Here is a 21313-nt window from a genome sequence, read left to right on the forward strand (position 1 = left end):
CAAGCCCATTGACGGATTAGCGGATTAGCGCTATTAGCAGCTTTTAGCGGCTTTTAGCGGCTTATCTGGTGATCAGATCAGCTGATAAGCGGCTTAGCGGCTTAGAAAAAGGGGGGGAGGGAAGAAAACCAGCAGGAACTCGCAAGACATTGTCGTCTTGCGAAGCAAGCCCATAGGAAATTCGTTTTGCGAAGCACCTCCAAAACGGAAAACTCTTTCGTCTAGCGAGTTTTCCGTCTTGCGAGGCATTCGTCTTGCGGGGCACCACTGTATTTTGTTTTTCTAGCTTCATCAAAATTATTTATTATTTCATAATAGGTAGATAGTTAAGAGCTTAGGGGCTTCAGCAGCACGCACCTGGCACCTCCCAGAATTCAGCGCCCAGGTGCCCCACACCCCTTGTGGGTGAAGATGGCCCTGACATTACTGAGCGAGATGAGCCAATGGTAGCTTCCTAGGTTATCTCCTGGTCACCATCTCCCAGCTCCTTCTCTCTGGGAATTGCACTGTCCAGCCAGATGGACGCTGGAAAGCTTTCCTGCTTCATTCGTCCCCTGACCCTTCTCCAGCCTGCTCTGGTGGGATCCTCACCACCATTGCCTTTGTGCCTCAGAGGTCCATGGGTTTTGTGTGTTGCAGTGAAGCCCGGAGCGTGTCCTTTGCAGCTCAGGGGCTCCATGGGGCCTTGCCCAGAACCATCCCTGAGGAACTGCAGCCATGACTTTGACTGCGAGGGCAGCAAGAAATGCTGCTCCATCAGCTGCACCAATGTCTGCAAGGAGGCGGAAGAAGGTAAGGCTGCCTGGCTTCTCCCCAGGCTCTGGGGGCCACACAAACCCATCCTGTCTCTTCCCCTCCCTTCCAGTTCCTGGGCCTGGCTAGGAGGGCTCTTGGAGACGGAAGTTAATGGGGAGCTGAGCGGAAAGAGACTGGGTGATCCACAGGGCTGCGTCCTGCTCAAGGCTTAGACAAACTCTGCCACAGTTAACCCTGGGATCTGCTCTAGTCTATATTTTCTTCCTCTCCTGACTCTTTATGGTCGTTTCCATAAAGTACTGCATTCAGATTGCTATACGATTACTGTGTCACCAAGTATGATTACATTTTCACCAAAGGTTACATCCGCTGAGTCTATTACTCTGCTTTAAAAAAGGTATTTTCCTTGCGTGCACAGAGGACGGGGTCAAGATGACAAAGGGCCTGGAGAGAGAGAGAGAGGAGATATGAGAGCAATCTTCAGATAGCGTTGCCATATTTCAATAAGTGAACACCTGGAGCTTTTTTGGACAAAGTTGTGGAGCTTTTTTGAAAAATCTCAAAAAACAAAACAAAAATGCACTACCTTTTTGAGCTATTTTTAAAGAGGGAATGTTCAGAAATTCTGCCATGACACTATTTCTGATGGACGGTTGGCAGTCCTATCTTCAAATATCTGAAGGGCTGTCACATGGCAGATGGAACAAGCTCGTTTTCTCCTCCTCCTGAAGCTAGGAGCTGAACCAATGGCTCCAAATTGCAAGAAAGGAGATTCTGCCTAAACATTAGGAGGAACTTCCAAAGGGTAAAATCTGACTGACAACGGAATGGACTCCCTTGGAGGATCGTGGAATCTTCTTCCGTGGAGGTTTTCAAACATAGGTTGGATGGCCATCTGTCAGGGAATCTTCAACTGTGATTCCTGCATTTGGGGGGGTTGGGCTAGATGACCCCCAGGTTCCTGTCCAACTTTGCAAATCTACTACTCTTACCTACAAGGAGGAGCCTCCGCCATTGTGTTTTGGGAGCCCGGACAGTTGGATGCATTGCTATAGGCCCTAAAGAGATTTGTTTTGCAGTCCTATGGCCCAAATTTGCACAAAACTTGCATATGCTAATTTATATGTATAGATTCAAATTCTGGCCACGTTTTGGAAGTAAATCCGCCGTTCATGCCAAAAAAAGAGAGTCCTGGGGCTGCCCACTGCAGCCACCCCCTCTGGCCCCAGTTTCTCCCTCCTCCCCTCTGATTCCCCCCCCTTAGTGCGCCCTGGGACCTGCCCCCTCCAAGCTGCAAAGAGCCAGGAGCCGGACTGCTCCACCTTGACCTTCTGCGTCAGAGACAACGACTGCTCCGGGCCCAACGAGAAGTGCTGCTGGCTGAGTTGCGGGTGGGTCTGCCTGGCTGTCGCAGGTGAGGCTGAGGATTGGCTGGGGAGGGCAGAGGATACTCGGGGGGGGGGGGGTGGCACATGAACTGGGCACATCCTGGAGTCAGAGCTGGAGACTGGAGGTTCCTTTGCCCATTTGGGGGTGGCACCTCCACTAATTATTCCCCTTACGGTTTTGATTTATGGGCTAAATGAGGCTGCTTTTTAAATTGCATTTTAACCTGTATTTTAAATTGGGGTCCCCCCCATTATGTTTCCATTGTAATTTTACTGGTGTTAGCTGCCCCGAGACTGACTTTGGCCAGGGAGGGCGAGGTATAAATAAAAATTATTATTATTATTATTATTATTATTATTATTATTATTATTATATGCCAGGGGTTTCTCTATAACAAGAACTTTGGCTGATTAATCAATCTATGGCTTTTTAAATGGTATGTCGAGGGGTTCTTGTTTTTGTTTGCTATTATGGTATGTATTTTTGTTTTTTATATATATCATGAACCACCCTGTGAACTGCTGGTGAAGGGTGGTATAGGGAATGAATGAATGAATGAATGAATGAATGAATGAGGTTAAGTCCAGGAACACCCCTAGACTGTAATCTGGACCGCTGAATGGGAATCCAAAACAGGCTGGATTCATGTTATGATGGATGTTTTAAGAGAGTTTGTGTACTGGTCCAGTAAACGCTTCCGCTGCGCCACCAGCAACAGCTCTCTTTGCAGAGCATTAATTAAGTCCAGTGCAGAGATTCTTGTTGCAGTACAAGCTTCAGAGTCTCAGCAGCAAAGAAATAACGACACAGGGAAGCCTGTCTTTCCAAAGACAGGTTTATTGCAGAAAGATAACAGAAACACCTCCGGAGCTTTCGGACATTTTTGCTTCACGCCCCACACACTGAGAAACAAACACTCTTTATATACTGAGCAACTTAACAACTTAACGAACTTGACTACTTAAAGTTACATGACATTGCTAACTTGCCAGCGTCTTAGGTTTCACACCCTAACACCCCCTCTCGCTGGCAATACAAAAAACAAAATTACTTCAGACCCATTTCTTCACAAAAGTTTTCATGCCGCTGAAACCCAAGCGGTTTTGTAAAACCATCAGCTTGGTTTTCATGACTGGGACAGTAATTTAATTTAACAATTCCTGCTTTTACCGTTTGACAAACATTTTGAAAGCGGATATCCAAATGTTTTGTACGACCTTTAAACTGCCCATTTTGTGCTAACTTAAGACACGGTTGATTATCACCCCATACAGTGATTGGAGTGATGGCCTTTTCATACATCTCTTGTGCCAAGCATTTGTAAAATTCTAGATCTCTACATAACTCAGACAAGGCACAGAACTCAGCTTCTGTTGACGACAAAGCAATCAGGTTCTGTTTCTTGGATCTCCACCCAATCAGAGAGTTACCAAATTTTATTACACAGCCAGACACGGATTTTCTATCCTTTAAATTTGCCCAATCACTATCTGCCCAACAAGTAATCTGTGCTTGTCCTTCCGAAGACAATTCAAGGCAAAAATCTTTGGTGTATTGTAAATATCTTAACACTCTTTGAATTCCTTTCTGAGCAGCAACTGCTAATAGTGCCCGTAGGGTTTCACTCCTTGAAGTGGGTGCATAGACTTCAGAATAATGTAACCCCTTTCTTTGCGTAAAACCTCGAGCTACAAGTCTTGCTTTGTACTCTGGTTTCCCCATCGCTGTTGTTTTTATCCTGTACACCCACCTACAACTTACTGCCTTGGTACCTTCTGGCAGTTTGGTGATGGAAAACACACCCAGTTCTTTCATAGAATTCAACTCCTTTTGCATGGCCTCACGCCACCTACTGGCCTCCTCCTGGGGTAATTGCTCAACCTCCTCAAAACTTTCAGGTTCGCAATTTGCCAAACCAGCCCAAACACTAATAGCTTGGTACCTTTCAGGAGGTTTACCTTTGTTGGTACGCTTAGAACGCCTTAACAGTTCCTGCGATGTTCCTTCAGTTTCCCCCTCTGACCCAGAATCGCTAGTCGTCACCTGTTTGTCACTAGTAGTTGAAGAACTTTCTGATTCTGACTTTACACGTCTCTCTTGCTGTACAGGTGAACTTTTAGAGCTAGAAGATTCTGATTTTACAGACTTGGGTGAACTAGGCGATTTCTCACCCTCGTCCTCAGATTTAAATTCCTCAGTCTGTTCTGGAACTAATACCTGCCCTGGGGCCTGAGTTTCATTGCTACTGTTCACCACATCAAATAGTATGTCAGGATTTCCATGAATTTTATTCCAACCATCCTGTTCACAAAATTCTGCACTTCTGCTGATTGTGATTTTCGTTTGATTGCCTTCTACATTCACAAATCTCCAACCTTTTGTGTTTGCTTGATAACCACAGAAAATCATTTCTTTAGACCTAGGATCGCCTTTCCTACGTTGTGCCCTAGGCACCAGCACATAAGCACGACATCCAAAAACTCTTAGATGATCAATTTTTGGTTTTTTTCCAAATAGCATGAAGTAAGGAGTGTTGCCTACTGTGGTATTGTACACTCTGTTAAAAGTATAATTCGCATACAGTGCAGCCTCAGCCCAAAAACGCTGTGGAAGTCCAGAATCAAACAGCAAAGCAGCAATGGCTTCCTGTAATGTTCGAAAAAAATTTTCGGCAACTGCATTCTCCTGTGGTGAATAGGGATTGGTAAGTCTATGAACTATACCTTTCCTTTTTAACCACGTCTCCAGCGTGTGGTTCACAAATTCCCCACCACGATCTGATTGTATTTTACGTACCCTGGTGTCAAATTTACATTCGACTTCTTCAATCCAATCCATCAGGATGGAAGCTGCTTGTGATTTTTCTTTCAGAAAGAAAACCCAACTAGCCCTTGAAAAGTCATCCACCAAAATTTGCATAAATCTCGCACCTCCAAGCGATTTGACTGGCATAGGGCCACACACGTCTGTGTGCACAAGTTCAAAGGGTTTCTTGCTTACTCTATCAGATCTAGGATAGTTACATGTCTTAACCTTAGCATGTTTACAAGCACAACAATCCAGAAAATTTGGACAGGGTTTAATGTTACACCCCTCAGCTAAATCTGGCATCTTGCTTACATACTTAAAGCATATATGAGCTAACCTTCTGTGTAGTAGATGTGCACAACCTGTATGAGGAGCCTTATTTACACACTTAGCTTGCGCTTCACCTGTTGAACATCTACCTGCTGCTAACTGCTCTTCTACCAAAACAAAAAGCCCATCCTCACAGGGAATTTTAACTAGCTCCTTTCCCTGTTTCGAAATGGTGCACACATCATTTTCAAACTCAACCTTAAAACCACTTTTTACCAGGCATGACACACTCAAAAGTCCATTCTTCATTCCTGGAAGAACAAAAACAGGAAGGTTAGTTTGCAAACAGTTAACAAAAATTGTGCCTTTAAGGTTCATTTCTCGTTTACTATTGTCTGCTATAGTCACGGTTTTTGCAACTGGCAATGTCTTGCAGTTCATCAAGCGGCCACTAGATGTCGCTGGAACTAAACTGTGACTTGCTCCACTGTCAATTATCCACTTCAAAGTTTGTTGGCTCCTTTTAGGACTCTGTTGTGCTGCCATTGCAGATAGTCCCTTATCAGCACCTGCTCCCCCTCTGGATCGTTGATTCTTGTAGTTCTCACGTCGTCTTCCCCTGTAATTCCGGAAACTGGCCCTGGACTGTTGAAATTCCTGTTGCTTTTCTGGACACTTTGCTATCAAATGAAACCTGCTGCCACATCGAAAACATGACTTGCTGGCCATAGCAGACACTTGTGAGGCTTCCTTACAGCTCTGCCTGCTAGTTTCCCCACGCTGGGAATTATCTGAACATCCAACCCTTGGGGTATTTGAATTGTCAATACGTTTTCAATGATGTTGATATTCTTGCTCACACAGTCTACCAGTCACATAATTCATATTCAGCTGGTCCTCTGGCAAAACTTGTAAGGTTAGTACTAAGTTTTCAAACCCTGCATGCAGGCTGCTAAGCAGAGTATAAACTTTAATATTTTCAGGAAAATTCACACCTAAAGATGACAGTCGGTTGAAATACTCAGTCATCTGTGACGTGTGTTCAACCACACTATCCCCTGGCTTCAGTTTCAACTCATACAAAGCACGTATAATGTTCACCTTCTCTCCGGGCGTGGCTCTATGGTGAATTCGCCTAAGAGCTTCCCAAATTTCAAATGCAGACCTTAAATTTTCCACATGAGGTAATTGGGAATCGTCTATCGATACCATCAACATGCATCTAGCTTTAGTGTCCATTTTATCATGTTCCCTGTTCTGAGCATGTGCAGCAGCCTGTTGCTCTGCTGTGGCATCTGCTGCAACAGCCACAAACGGCTTTCGCCTCTGGACATAGTCAGCCCACACTTCTTTGGCTTCCAACCAGACTTGAGCCCTCTTAGACCACTGCACGTAATTAGCAGAGTTCAACTTTGTAAAGGGAACCTGGAAACTTTCCACTGCCATTCTTGGGGTCTGCTGCTACTCCCTCTGTGTGCCCTTTCTTCTCTTTCCCCTTGGGATTTGTTTTACTCACTTTTCAGATGCCTCCAGCCTCCTCTGAAGCCTTTTAAACTTTCACTTACGCAGCTCTCTCAGTTCCTTTAAGAGCTGGATTTACGACCAAGCCGGTCTTCTCTCATCCGAAAGCTGCTTTCACTTTCTCTGCACACAATACAGCTGTAGAAATGTAGAAGGAGCCATAACCTAAGAGAGTTTGTGTACTGGTCCAGTAAACGCTTCCGCTGCGCCACCAGCAACAGCTCTCTTTGCAGAGCATTAATTAAGTCCAGTGCAGAGATTCTTGTTGCAGTACAAGCTTCAGAGTCTCAGCAGCAAAGAAATAACGACACAGGGAAGCCTGTCTTTCCAAAGACAGGTTTATTGCAGAAAGATAACAGAAACACCTCCGGAGCTTTCGGACATTTTTGCTTCACGCCCCACACACTGAGAAACAAACACTCTTTATATACTGAGCAACTTAACAACTTAACGAGCTTGACTACTTAAAGTTACATGACATTGCTAACTTGCCAGCGTCTTAGGTTTCACACCCTAACATGTTTAATGCTGTATTGTTTTTAACACTCGATTGGAAGCCGCCCAGAGTGGCTGGGGAAACTCAGGCAGATGGGTGGGGTTTAAGTAATAAATGATGATGATGATGAGGGGCACCTTTGTCTGGTCTGGATTAAGCTGCCATTTGTTCGCTTTCCTGTGGCCCATTGCTGCCTCCAGGCAACATTAATGCCAAGCCGTTGATAATGCTCTTCTCTTAGATAGTCCAGCTATGGAACCACCGACATTCAGCGCTGAAGCCCAGACAGAACTTGGAGCCACAGGTTGGTAGAGAGAAAAAACAGAAGGAAGAAGGGAGGGGGCTGCTCCTTTTCTCTCCCCCCCCCCAAGGTGGACTTATAAAAGGACCCCTATGTGCCCAGGATATCAAGGGTCCCATTTTATTCTCACCTTTATATCCCACCTTTTCCTCCAAGGACCTCAAGGTAACGTACATCCTTCCCTGCTTCCTCAAGGAAACCCCACCACAACCTTGGGAGGTAGGCAAGGCTGAGAGACGGTCACCCAGGGAGCTTCATGGCTGAGGGGGAGATTTGAACCCTGGTCTCTCCCAGGTCCTAGTTTGACTCTCTGACCATTACACCATGCCAGCTTTTATCATTTCCCACCCTTCCCTCTTCTGTCAGAAACTCTGCCATTGGAGACTCTTTAGAGAGAGGCAGTCTTTTTTCCCCCTTCAAATTTTTTTATTGATTTTCCAGATTTTTCACGCATGACAAAAAACATGACAAAGTACACAACAAAGACAATAAACACAAAAGAAAATTATTACTTCAAATACCTAAATCTCTTAACATTGGTAACTGACTTCCTCAAATCCCCTCTATCTGAATTTCATTATATCACCTGTATAACAGTTCTCCAATTTCATATTTCTAATAATATTAACTCCTTTCATTGACTAACCTCTTCTCTTTTATTATTATTCCAATCATTAATATTTACTACCACATATTCTTATTCTACCCCTAAGCCTATTTGTTACTTCCAAGAATTTTCTATTTAATCTTATATTACAAATATTCTTTAAATATTCTTTAAATTTCTTCCAATCCTTTTGCGTCTCCTCTTCTTTCTGGTCGTGGATTCTTCCAGTCAGGTCAGCCAGCTCCAAAAAACCCAACATCTTCATCTGCCAATCTTCTATTGTTGGTATTTCTTGCTAGAGAGAGGCGGTCCGGTACACCCAGAAAATTGCCCAAATTCCAAGAACCAATTAAATATCAAGGGTTAAGGTGTCCATCTACAGCTTCTTGTTTCTTTCATGGTGCTTTTCCCCAGGGGCTCCAACTCTGATGCCTCTTCTGAGGAAAACAGAGAAGCCAACAGAGTCACCGATATCAGCAGGTAAGGAGGACGAGAGGAGAGGAGAGCCTTCGCCAACATGGCACCAGCTAGACATGATGGACTGCAACCTTTTCTGACCAATAAGGGACCATAGCTGGTTGCTCAGGTAGCTCTCGTCTCGGGGGGGGGGGTGTTTAGAAAGGCACAACCTTGCTGAAGGACCTTCACCTGCTGCCCCCCCAAAAGTGAATAGTGAAACTTCATGCATTCTTCATATAAAGATCAGTGAAATATAAAACCATCCACTTGCAGAAAACCATTAAGCAATAGATCAACAAGGTCCCCCTGCACCAGATAATCCTGGCAACAAATGATTTGTAGGTCCAGTTTTTGGAAAATCAGGTTTTGAGAAGTGCCCTGCCCTTCAAAAATGCAGATTTTTGTGTTCCTTAATACATCAGAAGCGAGAGTGCTTCTTCCACCTATAAAGTCATTTAACTGGCGGATGGGATTGTTTTTCTTCCTTGTATTTCTCAATTTTTGATCTCCTAATACTCATTCTAGTCCCTGCATGCTAGTTGTTTCAGTTCATGTTGATGATGAACGATCTCTTGCCTGTTATCTATGCTGCTCTAAAATGCGATTTATTTATTTATTTTAAAAAACTGTACTTGTTGTATTGGACTTCTATCTATAATATTTTTTAGGATGTTGTAAACGCTTAGGAGATTTTCCTTGAAATACGTAGCAGTTCATTCATTAGAATGATGCTTTGCAGGGTTAAAGGAAGAGAAAAATGGTGTGAAAAGTATAAAGAGAGAGGTAATCTACATTAGACACAACAGCTTAGAAAGAGTAAAAATTTCGAGGTCTTAGAACAAAGGAAGGAAGTCAACATGTGTATATGTAGGTAATGACTGGATTAGAATGATGATATGGTTTTATTTGTAGATGTGTGTTTTTGCTTTATGTTTTTTTGGGGGAGTTCTTTTTTTCTTTTGTGTTTGGTTTTTTTTCTTTTTGCTTGTTAGTACTGTTTTATTCTGGATTCAATGTTTGTAATTTTTGTTGTAATTTTGCATTGAATTATTTTTTTTTTAAAAAAGCCACTTGGCTCTCCTTGGAGAAACAGGTAGGATAAAAAATACAAAACATTGAGCATGAACAATGGAAAGAAAGAAAGCAAGAAAGCAAGAAAGCAAGAAAGCAAGAAAGCAAGAAAGAAAGAAAGAAAGAAAGAAAGAAAGAAAGAAAGAAAGAAAGAAAGAAAGAAAGACGTAGCGGTTCATAAATGACCTGAATATAAGTATATACAACTCCCAGCAGCCCCAGCCCAATCAACTGTGCTGAGGAAGGCATTGGGGGAGAACATTGGGGGGGGTGGGGGGTGTAATTTCTGCTTCTCCCACGCCAGAGGCTCCCATTCCAGCATCTGAGGCAAGGTGGAGTCAGCCTGATCCCAGAGCTTTTGGCCAGGGGACTCAAGCCTTTCCATTGTGTGTCCAGTTCTGGGCACCACAGTTCAAGAAGGACACTGACAAACTGGAACGTGTCCAGAGGAGGGCAACCAAAATGGTCCAAGGCCTGGAAACGATGCCTTATGAGGAACGGCTAAGGGAGCTGGGCATGTTTAGCCTGGAGAAGAGGAGGTTAAGGGGTGATATGATAGCCATGTTCAAATATATAAAAGGATGTCACATAGAGGAGGGAGAAAGGTTGTTTTCTGCTGCTCCAGAGAAGCGGACACGGAGCAATGGATCCAAACTACAAGAAAGAAGATTCCACCTAATCATTAGGAAGAACTTCCTGACAGTAAGAGCTGTTCGACAGTGGAATTTGCTGCCAAGGAGTGTGGTGGAGTCTCCTACTTTGGAGGTCTTTAAGCAGAGGCTTGACAACCATATGTCAGGAGTGCTCTGATGGTGTTTCCTGCTTGGCAGGGGGTTGGACTCGATGGCCCTTGTGGTCTCTTCCAACTCTATGATTCTATGATTCTATGATTCATCTGCGAACGCTCTTAACTTGTAATGTTTAGGCATCGTTTCCAGGCCCTTGACCATCTTGGTTGCCCTCCTCTGGACACGTTCCAGTTTGTCAGTGTCCTTCTTGAATTGTGGTGCCCAGAACTGGACACAGTACTCCAGGTGTGGTCTGACCAGAGCAGAATACAGTGGCACTATTACTTCCCTTGATCTAGATGCTATACTCCTATTGATGCAGCCCAGAATTGCATTGGCTTTTTTAGCTGCCGCGTCACACTGTTGGCTCATGTCAAGTTTGTGGTCAACCAAGACTCCTAGATCCTTTTCACATGTACTGCTCTCAAGCCAGGTGTCACCCATCTTGTATTTGTGCCTCTCATTTTTTTTTGCCCAAGTGCAATACTTTACATTTCTCCCTGTTAAAATTCATCTTGTTTATTTTTGCCCAGTTCTCTAATCTGTCAAGGTCGTTTTGAAGTGTGATCCTGTCCTCTGGGGTGTTAGCCACCCCTCCCAGTTTGGTGTCATCTGCAAATTTGATCAGGATGCCCTTGAGTCCATCATCCAAGTCGTTGATAAAGATGTTGAATAAGACCGGGCCCAAGACAGAACCCTGTGGCACCCCACTAGTCACTCTTCTCCAGGATGAAGAGGAACCATTGATGAGCACCCTTTGGGTTCGGTCAGTCAGCCAGTTACAAATCCACTGAGTGGTAGCATAGTCAAGACCGCATTTTACCAGCTTCTTTACAAGAATATCATGGGGCACCTTGTCAAATGCCTTGCTGAAATCAATGTAGGCTACATCCACTGCGTTCCCTTCATCTACCAGGCTCATCTACCTGTCAAAAAACGAGATCAGGTTAGTCTGACATGACTTATTTTTCAGAAATCCATGCTGACTATTGGTGATCACAGCATTCCTTTCTAGGTGCTCACAGACTGTTTGCTTAATGATCTGCTCCAGAATCTTCCCTGCTATTGATGTCAGACTGACTGGGCGGTAATTATTTGGGTCCTCTCTTTCCCCCTTTTTGAAAATAGGGACAACATTTGCCCTCCTCCAGTCTGCCGGGACTTCGCCTGTTCTCCAGGAACTCTCAAAGATGACTGCCAGTGGTTCTGAGATCACATCTGCCAGTTCTTTTAATACTCTTGGATGCAGTTCATCTGGCCCTGGAGACTTGAATACATCTAAACTAGCCAAATATTCTTGTACTATCTCCTTAGTTATTCTGGGCTGTGTTTCCTTTGCTGAATCATTTGCTCCAAATTCTTCAGGTCGGGCATTGTTTTCTTTATCGGAGAAGACTGAGGCAAAGAAGGCATTGAGTAGTTCAGCCCTTTCTGTGTCCCCTGTTTGCATTTCACCATCTTCTCCTCTGAGTGACCCCACTGTTTCTTTGTTCTTCCTTTTGCTACGAACATACCCATAAAAGCCTTTTTTGTTGCTTTTAACCTCTCTAGCAAGCCTGAGTTCATTCTGTGCTTTAGCTTTTCTGACTTTGTGTCTACATGTGCTGGCTATTTGTTTGAATTCCTCTTTGCTGGTTTCCCCCCTTTTCCATTTTTTGTACACATCCTTTTTTAATCTTAATTCAGTTAAAAGTTCTTTAGATAGCCACCCTGGCTTCTTTAGGCACCTTCCATGTTTCCGTCTCATTGGTATTGCCTGACGTTGTGCTTTTAGTATCTCCCTCTTAACAAACTCCCAGCCATCATGAACTCCCTTTCCTTTTAGTATTGTTGTCCATGGGATCTCACCCAGCACTTCCCTAAGTTTAATGAAGTCGGCTTTCTTAAAGTCAAGAAATTGAGTCCTAGTATGCTTGGCTGCTCCTTTCCGCTGTATAGTAAACTTCAGAAGAGCATGATCACTCGCGCCTAATGATCCTTCCACTTCTACCCCACTAACCAGGTCATCAACATTGGTTAGGACCAGATCTAAAATGGCTGTTCCTCTTGTTGCTTCTCCCACTTTCTGGACAATGAAGTTGTCTGCAAGGCCAGTGAGGAATCTGTTTGACCTTATGCTCTTGGCTGAGTTTGACGTCCAACAAATATCCGGGTAATTGAAGTCCCCCATTACTACTATCTCCCTTCCTTTTGCATGCTTGGCCATCTGTTCCAGGAAGGCATCATCTATGTCCTCCGTTTGGCTTGGGGATCTATAGTAAACTCCCACAATGAGGTCTCTGTTATTCTTCTCTCCCTTAATTTTGACCCAAATGCTCTCACTTTGGCTTTGAGGATCTAAATCTTGGATCTCTTCACAGGTATACACATCCCTGACATATAACGCCACTCCTCCTCCTTTCTTGTCTGGTCTGTTTCTCTGAAATAGATTGTATCCCCCCATTATTACATTCCAATCGTGGGACTTATCCCACCAGGTTTCAGTGATGCCTATTATGTCATATTTAGTTTGCTGTACCAAGAGCTCAAGCTCATCTTGTTTATTTCCCATGCTTTGCGCATTAGTGTACAGACATTGAAGTCCATTAATCATTCCCCCGTGTCTCTTATTTAAGGATTTTTTCCTCCCACCACTAGGTCCGTGTGCTGTTTTCTCCATTTGGTCTATGACATTTGGATGATCATCTTCATTAATTGATAGGCTCCTACCTTCAGGAGCACTGTCTCCCTCCCCCACATTAGTCAGTTTAAAGCCCTCCTGATGAGGTTTCTGAGATTTTTGGCAAAAACATTTCTCCCAACCGTTGTGAGGTGCAGCCCATCACTTGCCAGAAGTCCATCTTCAAGAAACTGCAGTCCGTGATCTAAGAATCCAAACCGTTCCTGTTTACACCATTTGCGAAGCCAGCTGTTCACTTCCACTATTTTCCCCTCTCTCCCTGGGCCACGTCGTTCAACTGGGAGGACAGATGAGATGACAATTTGTGCATTTAGTTGCTTCAATTTCCTGCCGAGAGCCTCGTAGTCTCTTTTGATCTTCTGGAGGCTATTGCTTGCAGTGTCATTGGTTCCCACATGAACCAAGAGGAAGGGGTATTTGTCAGTGGGTTTTATGATTCCTTGCAGTCGTTCAGTTACATCTTGGATCTTAGCCCCGGGGAGACAGCACACTTCCCGAGACATCTTGTCAGGCCCACAGATCACTGCTTCTGTTCCCCTCAGTAGGGAATCCCCTATCACCACTACACGCCTCCTCTTGGGTTTGGTCGGGGTTCTTCCGTGAGCTGTCCGTTCCAAGGTCGCCTGCACATTCCCTGAGGACTGACTTTGCTGCTCGTCTTCATATACCTGATCGACTGTAATGAGGGAGAGATCCTCAAATGGAGTCTGCTCTTCGTCTTCCATGCTAGGGGAGAGGACCTCAAAGCGATTGTGTATTTCTTGTATTGATCTTGTATTGACTTTGCAAGAGCCAAACACTAGTACGAAAAGAGTGTTGGAAATAATCCAACAATTTGGACAGGTAGCTGGATTTAAATTGAATAAGCAAAAAACTAAAGTCTTAGGGAAAAACCTAACAGATATTGAGAAAAATAAGTTTCAAGAAGAGACAGGTTTGATGGTGGTCAAGAAGGTGAAATATCTTGGGGTAAATTTAACATCTAAAAATTTGAACTTGTATAAGGATAACTATGAAAAATGTTGGTCAGAAATTAAAAAAGATCTAGAAATATGGTCAAATTTGAAATTGTCAATGCTAGGCCGAATTGCAGTGATTAAGATGAATGTATTGCCTAGAATGTTATTTTTGTTTCAAACCTTGCAGATTATTGATAAGATGGATTGTTTCAAGAGGTGGCAGAAAGATATTGCGAAATTTGTCTGGCAGGGCAAAAAGCCCAGAATAAAATTTAAAATATTAACAGATGCAAAAGAAAGAGGGGGATTTGCCCTGCCGGACTTAAAATTGTACTATGAAGCAGCAGCGTTCTGCTGGCTGAAAGAGTGGATGCTCCTCGAGAATACAGATATCTTGGATTTGGAAGGTTTCAATAATGCATTTGGTTGGCATGCATATTTGTGGTATGACAAAATCAAAGTGCATAGTATCTTTAAACATCACATTGTCAGGAAAGCGCTGTTTAATGTTTGGATGAGATATAAAGATCTGTTGGAAAATAAAACCCCTAGATGGTTGTCACCTTTAGAGGCTAAGGCACATAAAAAAGTTAATATGGAGGTCGGATGGCCAAAGTATTCTGAGATTTTGGAACAGGAGGGGGAGAAATTGAAACTAAAGAGCCATGAAAAACTAAAACCCAAAGTACAAGATTGGCTCCACTACTATCAAATAATGGAGGTCTATAAACAAGACAGGAAAATTGGCTTCCAGGTGGAAAAATCAAAACTTGAGACAGAATTGTTAGAACCCAATACTAAGAATCTGTCAAGAATGTATAACTTGCTGTTGAAATGGAATACACAAGATGAAACAGTTAAATCAGCTATGATTAAGTGGGCACAGGACATTGGTCATAACATTATGTTTGCTGACTGGGAAAGGTTGTGGAACACCGGTATTAAATTTACGGCATGTAATGCCTTAAAGGAAAATGTTATGAAAATGATCTATAGGTGGTACATGACCCCAGTCAAGCTAGCAAAAATTTATCATTTGTCTGATAACAAATGTTGGAAATGCAAGGAAACTGAAGGTACTTTTTATCATCTTTGGTGGACATGCCCGAAGATTAAGGCTTTCTGGGAAATGATATATAATGAAATGAAAAAGGTATTTAAATATCCTTTCCTCAAGAAACCAGAGGCCTTTCTCTTGGGCATTGTCGGCCAATTGGTACCTAAGAAAGATAGAACCTTTTTTATGTATGCAACAGCAGCAGCAAGAATATTGATCGCAAAGTATTGGAAGACACAAGATCTACCCACCTTGGAAGAGTGGCAGATGAAGGTGATCGACTATATGACATTGGCGGAAATGACTAGCAGAATTCGTGACCAGGGAAAGGAGACTGCGGAAGAAGACTGGAAGAAATTCAAGATTTATCTTAAGGACTATTATAAACTTACTGAATGTTAGAATGTCGAGATTTTATAGAAAGAAAGGGCTGCAGCAATATAAGATTAGACTAAAAAAAAAAGGACTATGATGAATTAGGGCTGAAAAAATATTTATAAGTTGCTATTAAAATATGGACATGAGGATGCAGAAAGGGGAGGTATGGGGGAGTCCGAGGAAAGAAGTTTATGAAAGAACATTATGAAATAATACTTGTTTGTTTGTCTTTTTATATGTTTGTATGTTATAAAAAAGCTTTGTAAAACCAATAAATTTTTTTTAAAAAAAACAAACTACAAGAAAGAAGATTCCACCTAAACATTAGGAAGAACTTCCTGACAGTGAGAGCTGTTTGACAGTGGAATTTGCTGCCAAGGAGTGTGGTGGAGTCTCCTCTTTTGGAGGTCTTTAAGCAGAGGCTTGACAACCATATGTCAGGAGTGCTCTGATGGTGTTTCCTGCTTGGCAGGGGGTTGGACTCGATGGCCCTTGGGGTCTCTTCCAACTCTATGATTCTATGATTCTATTCTATGATTCTATGATTCATTCTCAGGTGTCTTTCTGTTTGCACAGCAAAACCAGGCCATTGCAGGGAGTCGGCTTACAAGTGTGGGAAGACAATGCTCACCCATGAATGCAAGAGCGACAGCAGCTGCAGTGGGACCATGAAGTGCTGCCTGAGTGGCTGTTCCTGGAAGTGTGTGGAGCCAGGTAAGGGCAGTCAGACCCCCACCCCCCACCCCCCACCTTCTGCCTGGCAAGAGGAGGTCACTCAGCTTTATCCCTTTGCAACAGGAGCCTTTGCTCAACACCCACAATTCCAGCTGCTCTGGACAAAATGCTCTTAACCGTGATGAGTTGCAAAGCACCAAAGAGATTGTGGAGGCCAGAATTCATAGAATCATAGAACTGCAGAAATGGAAGGGGCCCCCGGGGGGTCATCTAGTCCAACCCCCTGCAGTGCAGGCATCACAGCATCAAAATCCCCAACAAATGGCTATTTAATATCATGTATGAAACAAACGCAATCTATAAAACGCTATTAACATAGCAGCAACTAAAAAAAATAAGCCAAACATCACAATTACAGCAAAAGGCGTATCACACGATTAGCAATTGATATGGCATTAATAATAATAATAATAATAATAATAATAATAATAATAATAATAATAATAATAATACTTTATTTATACCCCGCCCATCTGGCTGAGTTTCCCCAGCCACTCTATAATCTATAAAAGAGCATTAACAAAACAGCAACTAAAAAAAAAAGCTGAGCATTGTTAAGTTCATATGTACTCTCTCCATGCCCCCCGTGATTCATAATCTTTCTATTCAGTTCACTACACGTAAAATACTCATAATGCCCGTTGTTAAGACAGCTCACCCAAATGCAACACGGGCTGGGGTCCTCTGGTCCTCCATGATCATGAAACGAGTGACCCAATTAAATCACGGTTGTTTTTTTCCATTATGTCTTATTACATTATTGTTATTTAATGTTTGTAAGCTGCTTTAAGATTCATTTCAATGAAAAGCAGCAAGGAAACACAATAAATCAAATCAAACGGGGGGCGGGGGGCTCTTTAACCTCTGTTTAAAAACCATCATTGAAGGAGAGTCCACCACCTTCCAAGGTGGTCTTTCCCATCATCAAGCAGCTCTTGCCATCAAAAGGTTCTTCCTAATTTTGAGTCAGAATCTCCTTTCCTATCATTCAAATCCATGGCTTTGAGTCCTCTCTTCTGGAGCATCAGAAAGCAAGCTTGCTTCCTCATCCAGGTGACTTCAGATATTTGAAGATGGCTATCCTATCGCTTCTCAGTCTCCTCTTCTTCTGGCTAAACATTCCCAACTCCCTCAACTGTTCCTCCTAAGGCTTGGTTTCCAGACCATTGATTGTCTTGGCTGCCCTCCTCTGTACCCCATCCAGCTTGTCCATGTCCTTTTTTATACATGAGAAGGTCTAGGAAACTTCCGAGCTGCTTAAACCCAGTGAGATGCATTTCCTGCAGTATTGGTCCTGTATGAATCTAGAGAAGTCTCTGCAAGGGGGTGGAGTCTAGAATAGGGGGTCAGGAGATAGAGGTTTCAAAAACATCAATCTGCGCTCATCATTTTTGGGAGCAAGTGGCCCTGAAGCACCAACTTCACCTGTGGGCTCCTGCATCAGTCTTGAACCTGAGGTCAGCAGTCTGGGGTCTTCCCATGGTGAATTGTGGCAAGACCATATTTAGCACAATCTGCTCACCCAGCTGACAATACTGTCCTTTTCTGATTACCCACACACTCCGAAAAAAGTTACAGGTAGGTGGCCGTGTTGGTCTGCTGTAGTCGAAACAAAATAAAAAAATAAAAAATAAAAAAAATTCCTTCCAGTAGCACCTTAAAGGTAAAGGTACCCCTGCCCAAACGGGCCAGTCTTGACAGACTCTGGGGTTTGTGCGCCCATCTCACATCTATTGGCCGGGGGCCAGCGCTGTCCGAAGACATTTCCGGGTCACGTGGCCAGCGTGACAACGCTGCTCTGGCGAGCCAGAGCCGCACACGGAACGCCATTTACCTTCCCGCTGGTAAGCGGTACCTATTTATCTACTTGCTCCCGGGGGTGCTTTCGAACTGCTAGGTGGGCAGGCGCTGGGACCGAGCAGCGGGAGCGCACCCCGCCGCGGGGATTCGAACCGCCGACCTTTCGATCGGCAAGCCCTAGGCGCTGAGGCTTTAGCCCACAGCGCCACCCGCGTCCCTAGTAGCACCTTAGAGACCAACTAAGTTTGTTATTGGTATGAGCTTTCATGTGCATGCACACTTCTTCAGATAGTGCATGCACATGAAAGCTCATACCAATAACAAACTTAGTTGGTCTCTAAGGTGCTACTGGAAGGAATTTTTTTATTTTGTTTTGACTCTAAAAAAAGCATTTGATGAATCAGAAGATGCTGCAGTCTTGTAGAGCGATTTCTAAATAAGTGTAACCAGGACAAAATAGGTGGTCATAATTTTCAAGCCGTTTTCTACTTACACAGTTATGAACTCCGTGTTAAGAAAAAGTTTGCAGTAAAGTGAAGCAGCGTTGAAAAGAATGTTTTACCCATTTAAATGAGAATAATGAAATGCCATAATGGGAAGAGGGCCAAGCTCTTGGCTCACAAGCTGCTTCACAGGGGTTGCAAGGGGTTGGACTAGATTACCCTTTGTGCCCCTTCCAGTTCTGCAAAAATTGGGGATGAGATTATGGAACTAAGGAGGCATTGGCCCAGAAATCCCAGCCTTAATGTGTCTGAGGCTATGATTCACTATAAATTTCCTATTCACCTGTCACTTGTGTGCATTATCTTTTACAGGTGTGATGACCAAGAAGGCCTCTGTCTACAGAGTTCATAAATAACCAGTAGAACCCATAGGCTGCTTAAAATGAAGTAAATATTTCACCTGGAACTTAACACTCTTATTTTAACTGTTGACACTGTTATGCTGAAACTGAAGGGAACAAATAAAGTTCAATATTTAATATTGTGTGTGGCTGTTGTTCTTTTAATGCAATAAAGAACAGCAAAACCTGGAAATGTAGAATTAACTGGAGTCAGAGCTAGGATTAAGCGCTGCTGCTACACCAGCTATTTGGAAAATAGCCCAGTATATATAAGACAAAACTGGATTGGTGCCGCGGGTAACCCAGGCCTCATTTTGCCTGCGTGAAACTTGACTGTCTTGATTCATGCTGCAGTCTGACTGTGAGGCTGGCTTGAGTGCGATTCTGAGCTCTTCTTCCCTTCGGAATAAATGAGGCCAGAATCTTACCATGGAAATGTTCCTTATTGTATAAAGTAACTTCTGCAAGGGGGAACAGAGGAGCAGAAACTCCGGTTGTGCAATGTCTTTGGGTCCAACTGCTCCAGGATCCTGGAGAGGGCTTGGAAGATGCATGTTTGTTGCTGTTTAGTCGTTTAGTCGTGTCCGACTCTTTGTGACCCCCTGGACCAGAGCACGCCAGGCCCTCCTGTCTTCCACCGCCTCCCGCAGTTTGGTCAAACTCATGCTGGTAGCTTCGAGAACACTGTCCAACCATCTCGTCCTCTTTCGTCCCCTTCTCCTTGTGCCCTCCATCTTTCCCAACATCAGGGTCTTTTCCAGGGAGTCTTCTCTTCTCATGAGGTGGCCAAAGTCTTGGAGCCTCAGCTTCAGGATCTGTCCTTCCAGTGAGCACTCAGGGCTGATTTGCTTAAGAGTGAATAGGTTTGATCTTCCTGCAGTCCATGGGACTCTCAAGAGTCTCCTCCAGCACCATAATTCAGAAGCATCCATTCTTCAGCGATCAGCCTTCTTTATGGTCCAGCTCTCACTTCCATACACTACCGGGAAAACCATAGCTTTAATTATACAGAACTTTGTTGGCAAGGTGATGTCTCTGCTTTTTAAGATGCTGTCTAGGTTTGTCGTTGCTTTTCTCCCAAGAAGCAGAAGATGCATAGCATCAGGCAAATGTCCATGTGTGGCCCAAGGAAGGTCCAGCTTGGGATGTGCTGCTGTCGGCCCATCTGAGACTGAGCCACCTCCAGGTGGTGGCTGAAAAGATGCTTCTCAAGGGGTGAGGCCACCTTCATGGGGCCCTGCAGACCAGAGTCAGCCAGGCTGGCCAGGTGGCTGCTAAGGGTGGCGAGGTGAAAGACCCAAGCAGGCAGTTTTTGCAAAGCTCACAACATTTGCCTTCCTGCCAGAGTCACGCTGACCTGCCCCAAGCAGATTTGCTGGGCCACTAGATAAGGCTGTTGACACACCCTGGCAGAGTGACCCGCACACAGGATTCTGGGAATTGTCCCCAGCTGACCAAGAGGTGGGCAGGTAGCTGTGTGTGTCACAAGCAGAACAGTCAGGTCCAGCCTGGGGGCTTTATATTCCAGCCTCGCCCATGATGTTCCATGTTAAAGAGCAATTTGGAATCTGCAAAATTAATTTCGTGTCCTGTTTCTTTCATGTGTTGGAAAAGAGAGGAAGTTTTTTCTTCTTTTTTGACGGCATTCTTGTGTTCTGCGATACGTGCATTTATTCGTCTGTTTGTTTGTCCAATGTACGTGGCTGGGCAGACTTTGCAGGGTATTTCATAGACCCCTTGGTTTTCCAGCTGGATTTTGTCTTTTGGGTTTCTGAGGATATTGGCTATTTTTTGGTTGGTGCACAACACCAACACACCAATGTGTTGGTGTTTCCAACACATGAAAGAAACAGGACACGAAATTAATTTTGCAGATTCCAAATTGCTCTTTAACATGGAACATCACCACAAGAGAATAATCATGGAAGCCATCGAGATAGAGAAACACCCTCACAACATGAACAAGCGTGACGACACGTCCCGCCTGCCAGACATCTGGAAATTAGCCCTCCCCACAAAAACCGACACCAGAACCAGAGGCACACAGAACGCCGTCACCAATCAACCACACCAGACCCAAACCCAGACCCTCTCCACAGACATATTACAGACTCCATCCAGTAGCCAAACTATAGTGGCACCTCCGGATGCTGCACCCCCCTGCAATCCCTACACAGATCTGGCTGGCACAAGGCACAAAACCACAGCTCGCCCCTATACACGAAGCCAAGCCAGAGCACAACTAAATGCAGCACAGCCATCTTCTCAGAAAAACTCTTCACAAGCTCAAGAGGTCAAGACACGAAAGCTTTAGCAACTAATCTACACTTAATGACCCACCCAGTGGTATTCAGAATATCACTCATGAAATCACTCAAGATATCCCTCAAGTAA

At 43.9% G+C, this 21313-nt stretch overlaps 1 protein-coding gene across 2 annotated transcripts in view; it reads left to right on the forward strand.

The window, feature by feature from the left end:
- Positions 1 to 19057, forward strand: part of LOC309534133 (uncharacterized protein) — a 36010-nt gene extending 16953 nt beyond the window's left edge. For both annotated transcript variants that reach the window (XM_082226161.1, XM_082226162.1), the window contains exons 8-13: positions 640 to 792; positions 2021 to 2170; positions 7482 to 7544; positions 8563 to 8628; positions 16117 to 16254; positions 18891 to 19057. In XM_082226161.1, coding sequence (XP_082082287.1) covers positions 640 to 792; positions 2021 to 2170; positions 7482 to 7544; positions 8563 to 8628; positions 16117 to 16254; positions 18891 to 18934 — 614 coding nt within the window. In that variant the 3' untranslated portion in view covers positions 18935 to 19057. The remainder of the gene's footprint in view (positions 1 to 639; positions 793 to 2020; positions 2171 to 7481; positions 7545 to 8562; positions 8629 to 16116; positions 16255 to 18890) is intronic.
- Positions 19058 to 21313: the final 2256 nt, after the last annotated feature.

This window comes from Podarcis vaucheri, assembly GCF_965113315.1.
Source record: "Podarcis vaucheri genome assembly, chromosome: 6".
Lineage (NCBI taxonomy): Eukaryota > Metazoa > Chordata > Lepidosauria > Squamata > Lacertidae > Podarcis > Podarcis vaucheri.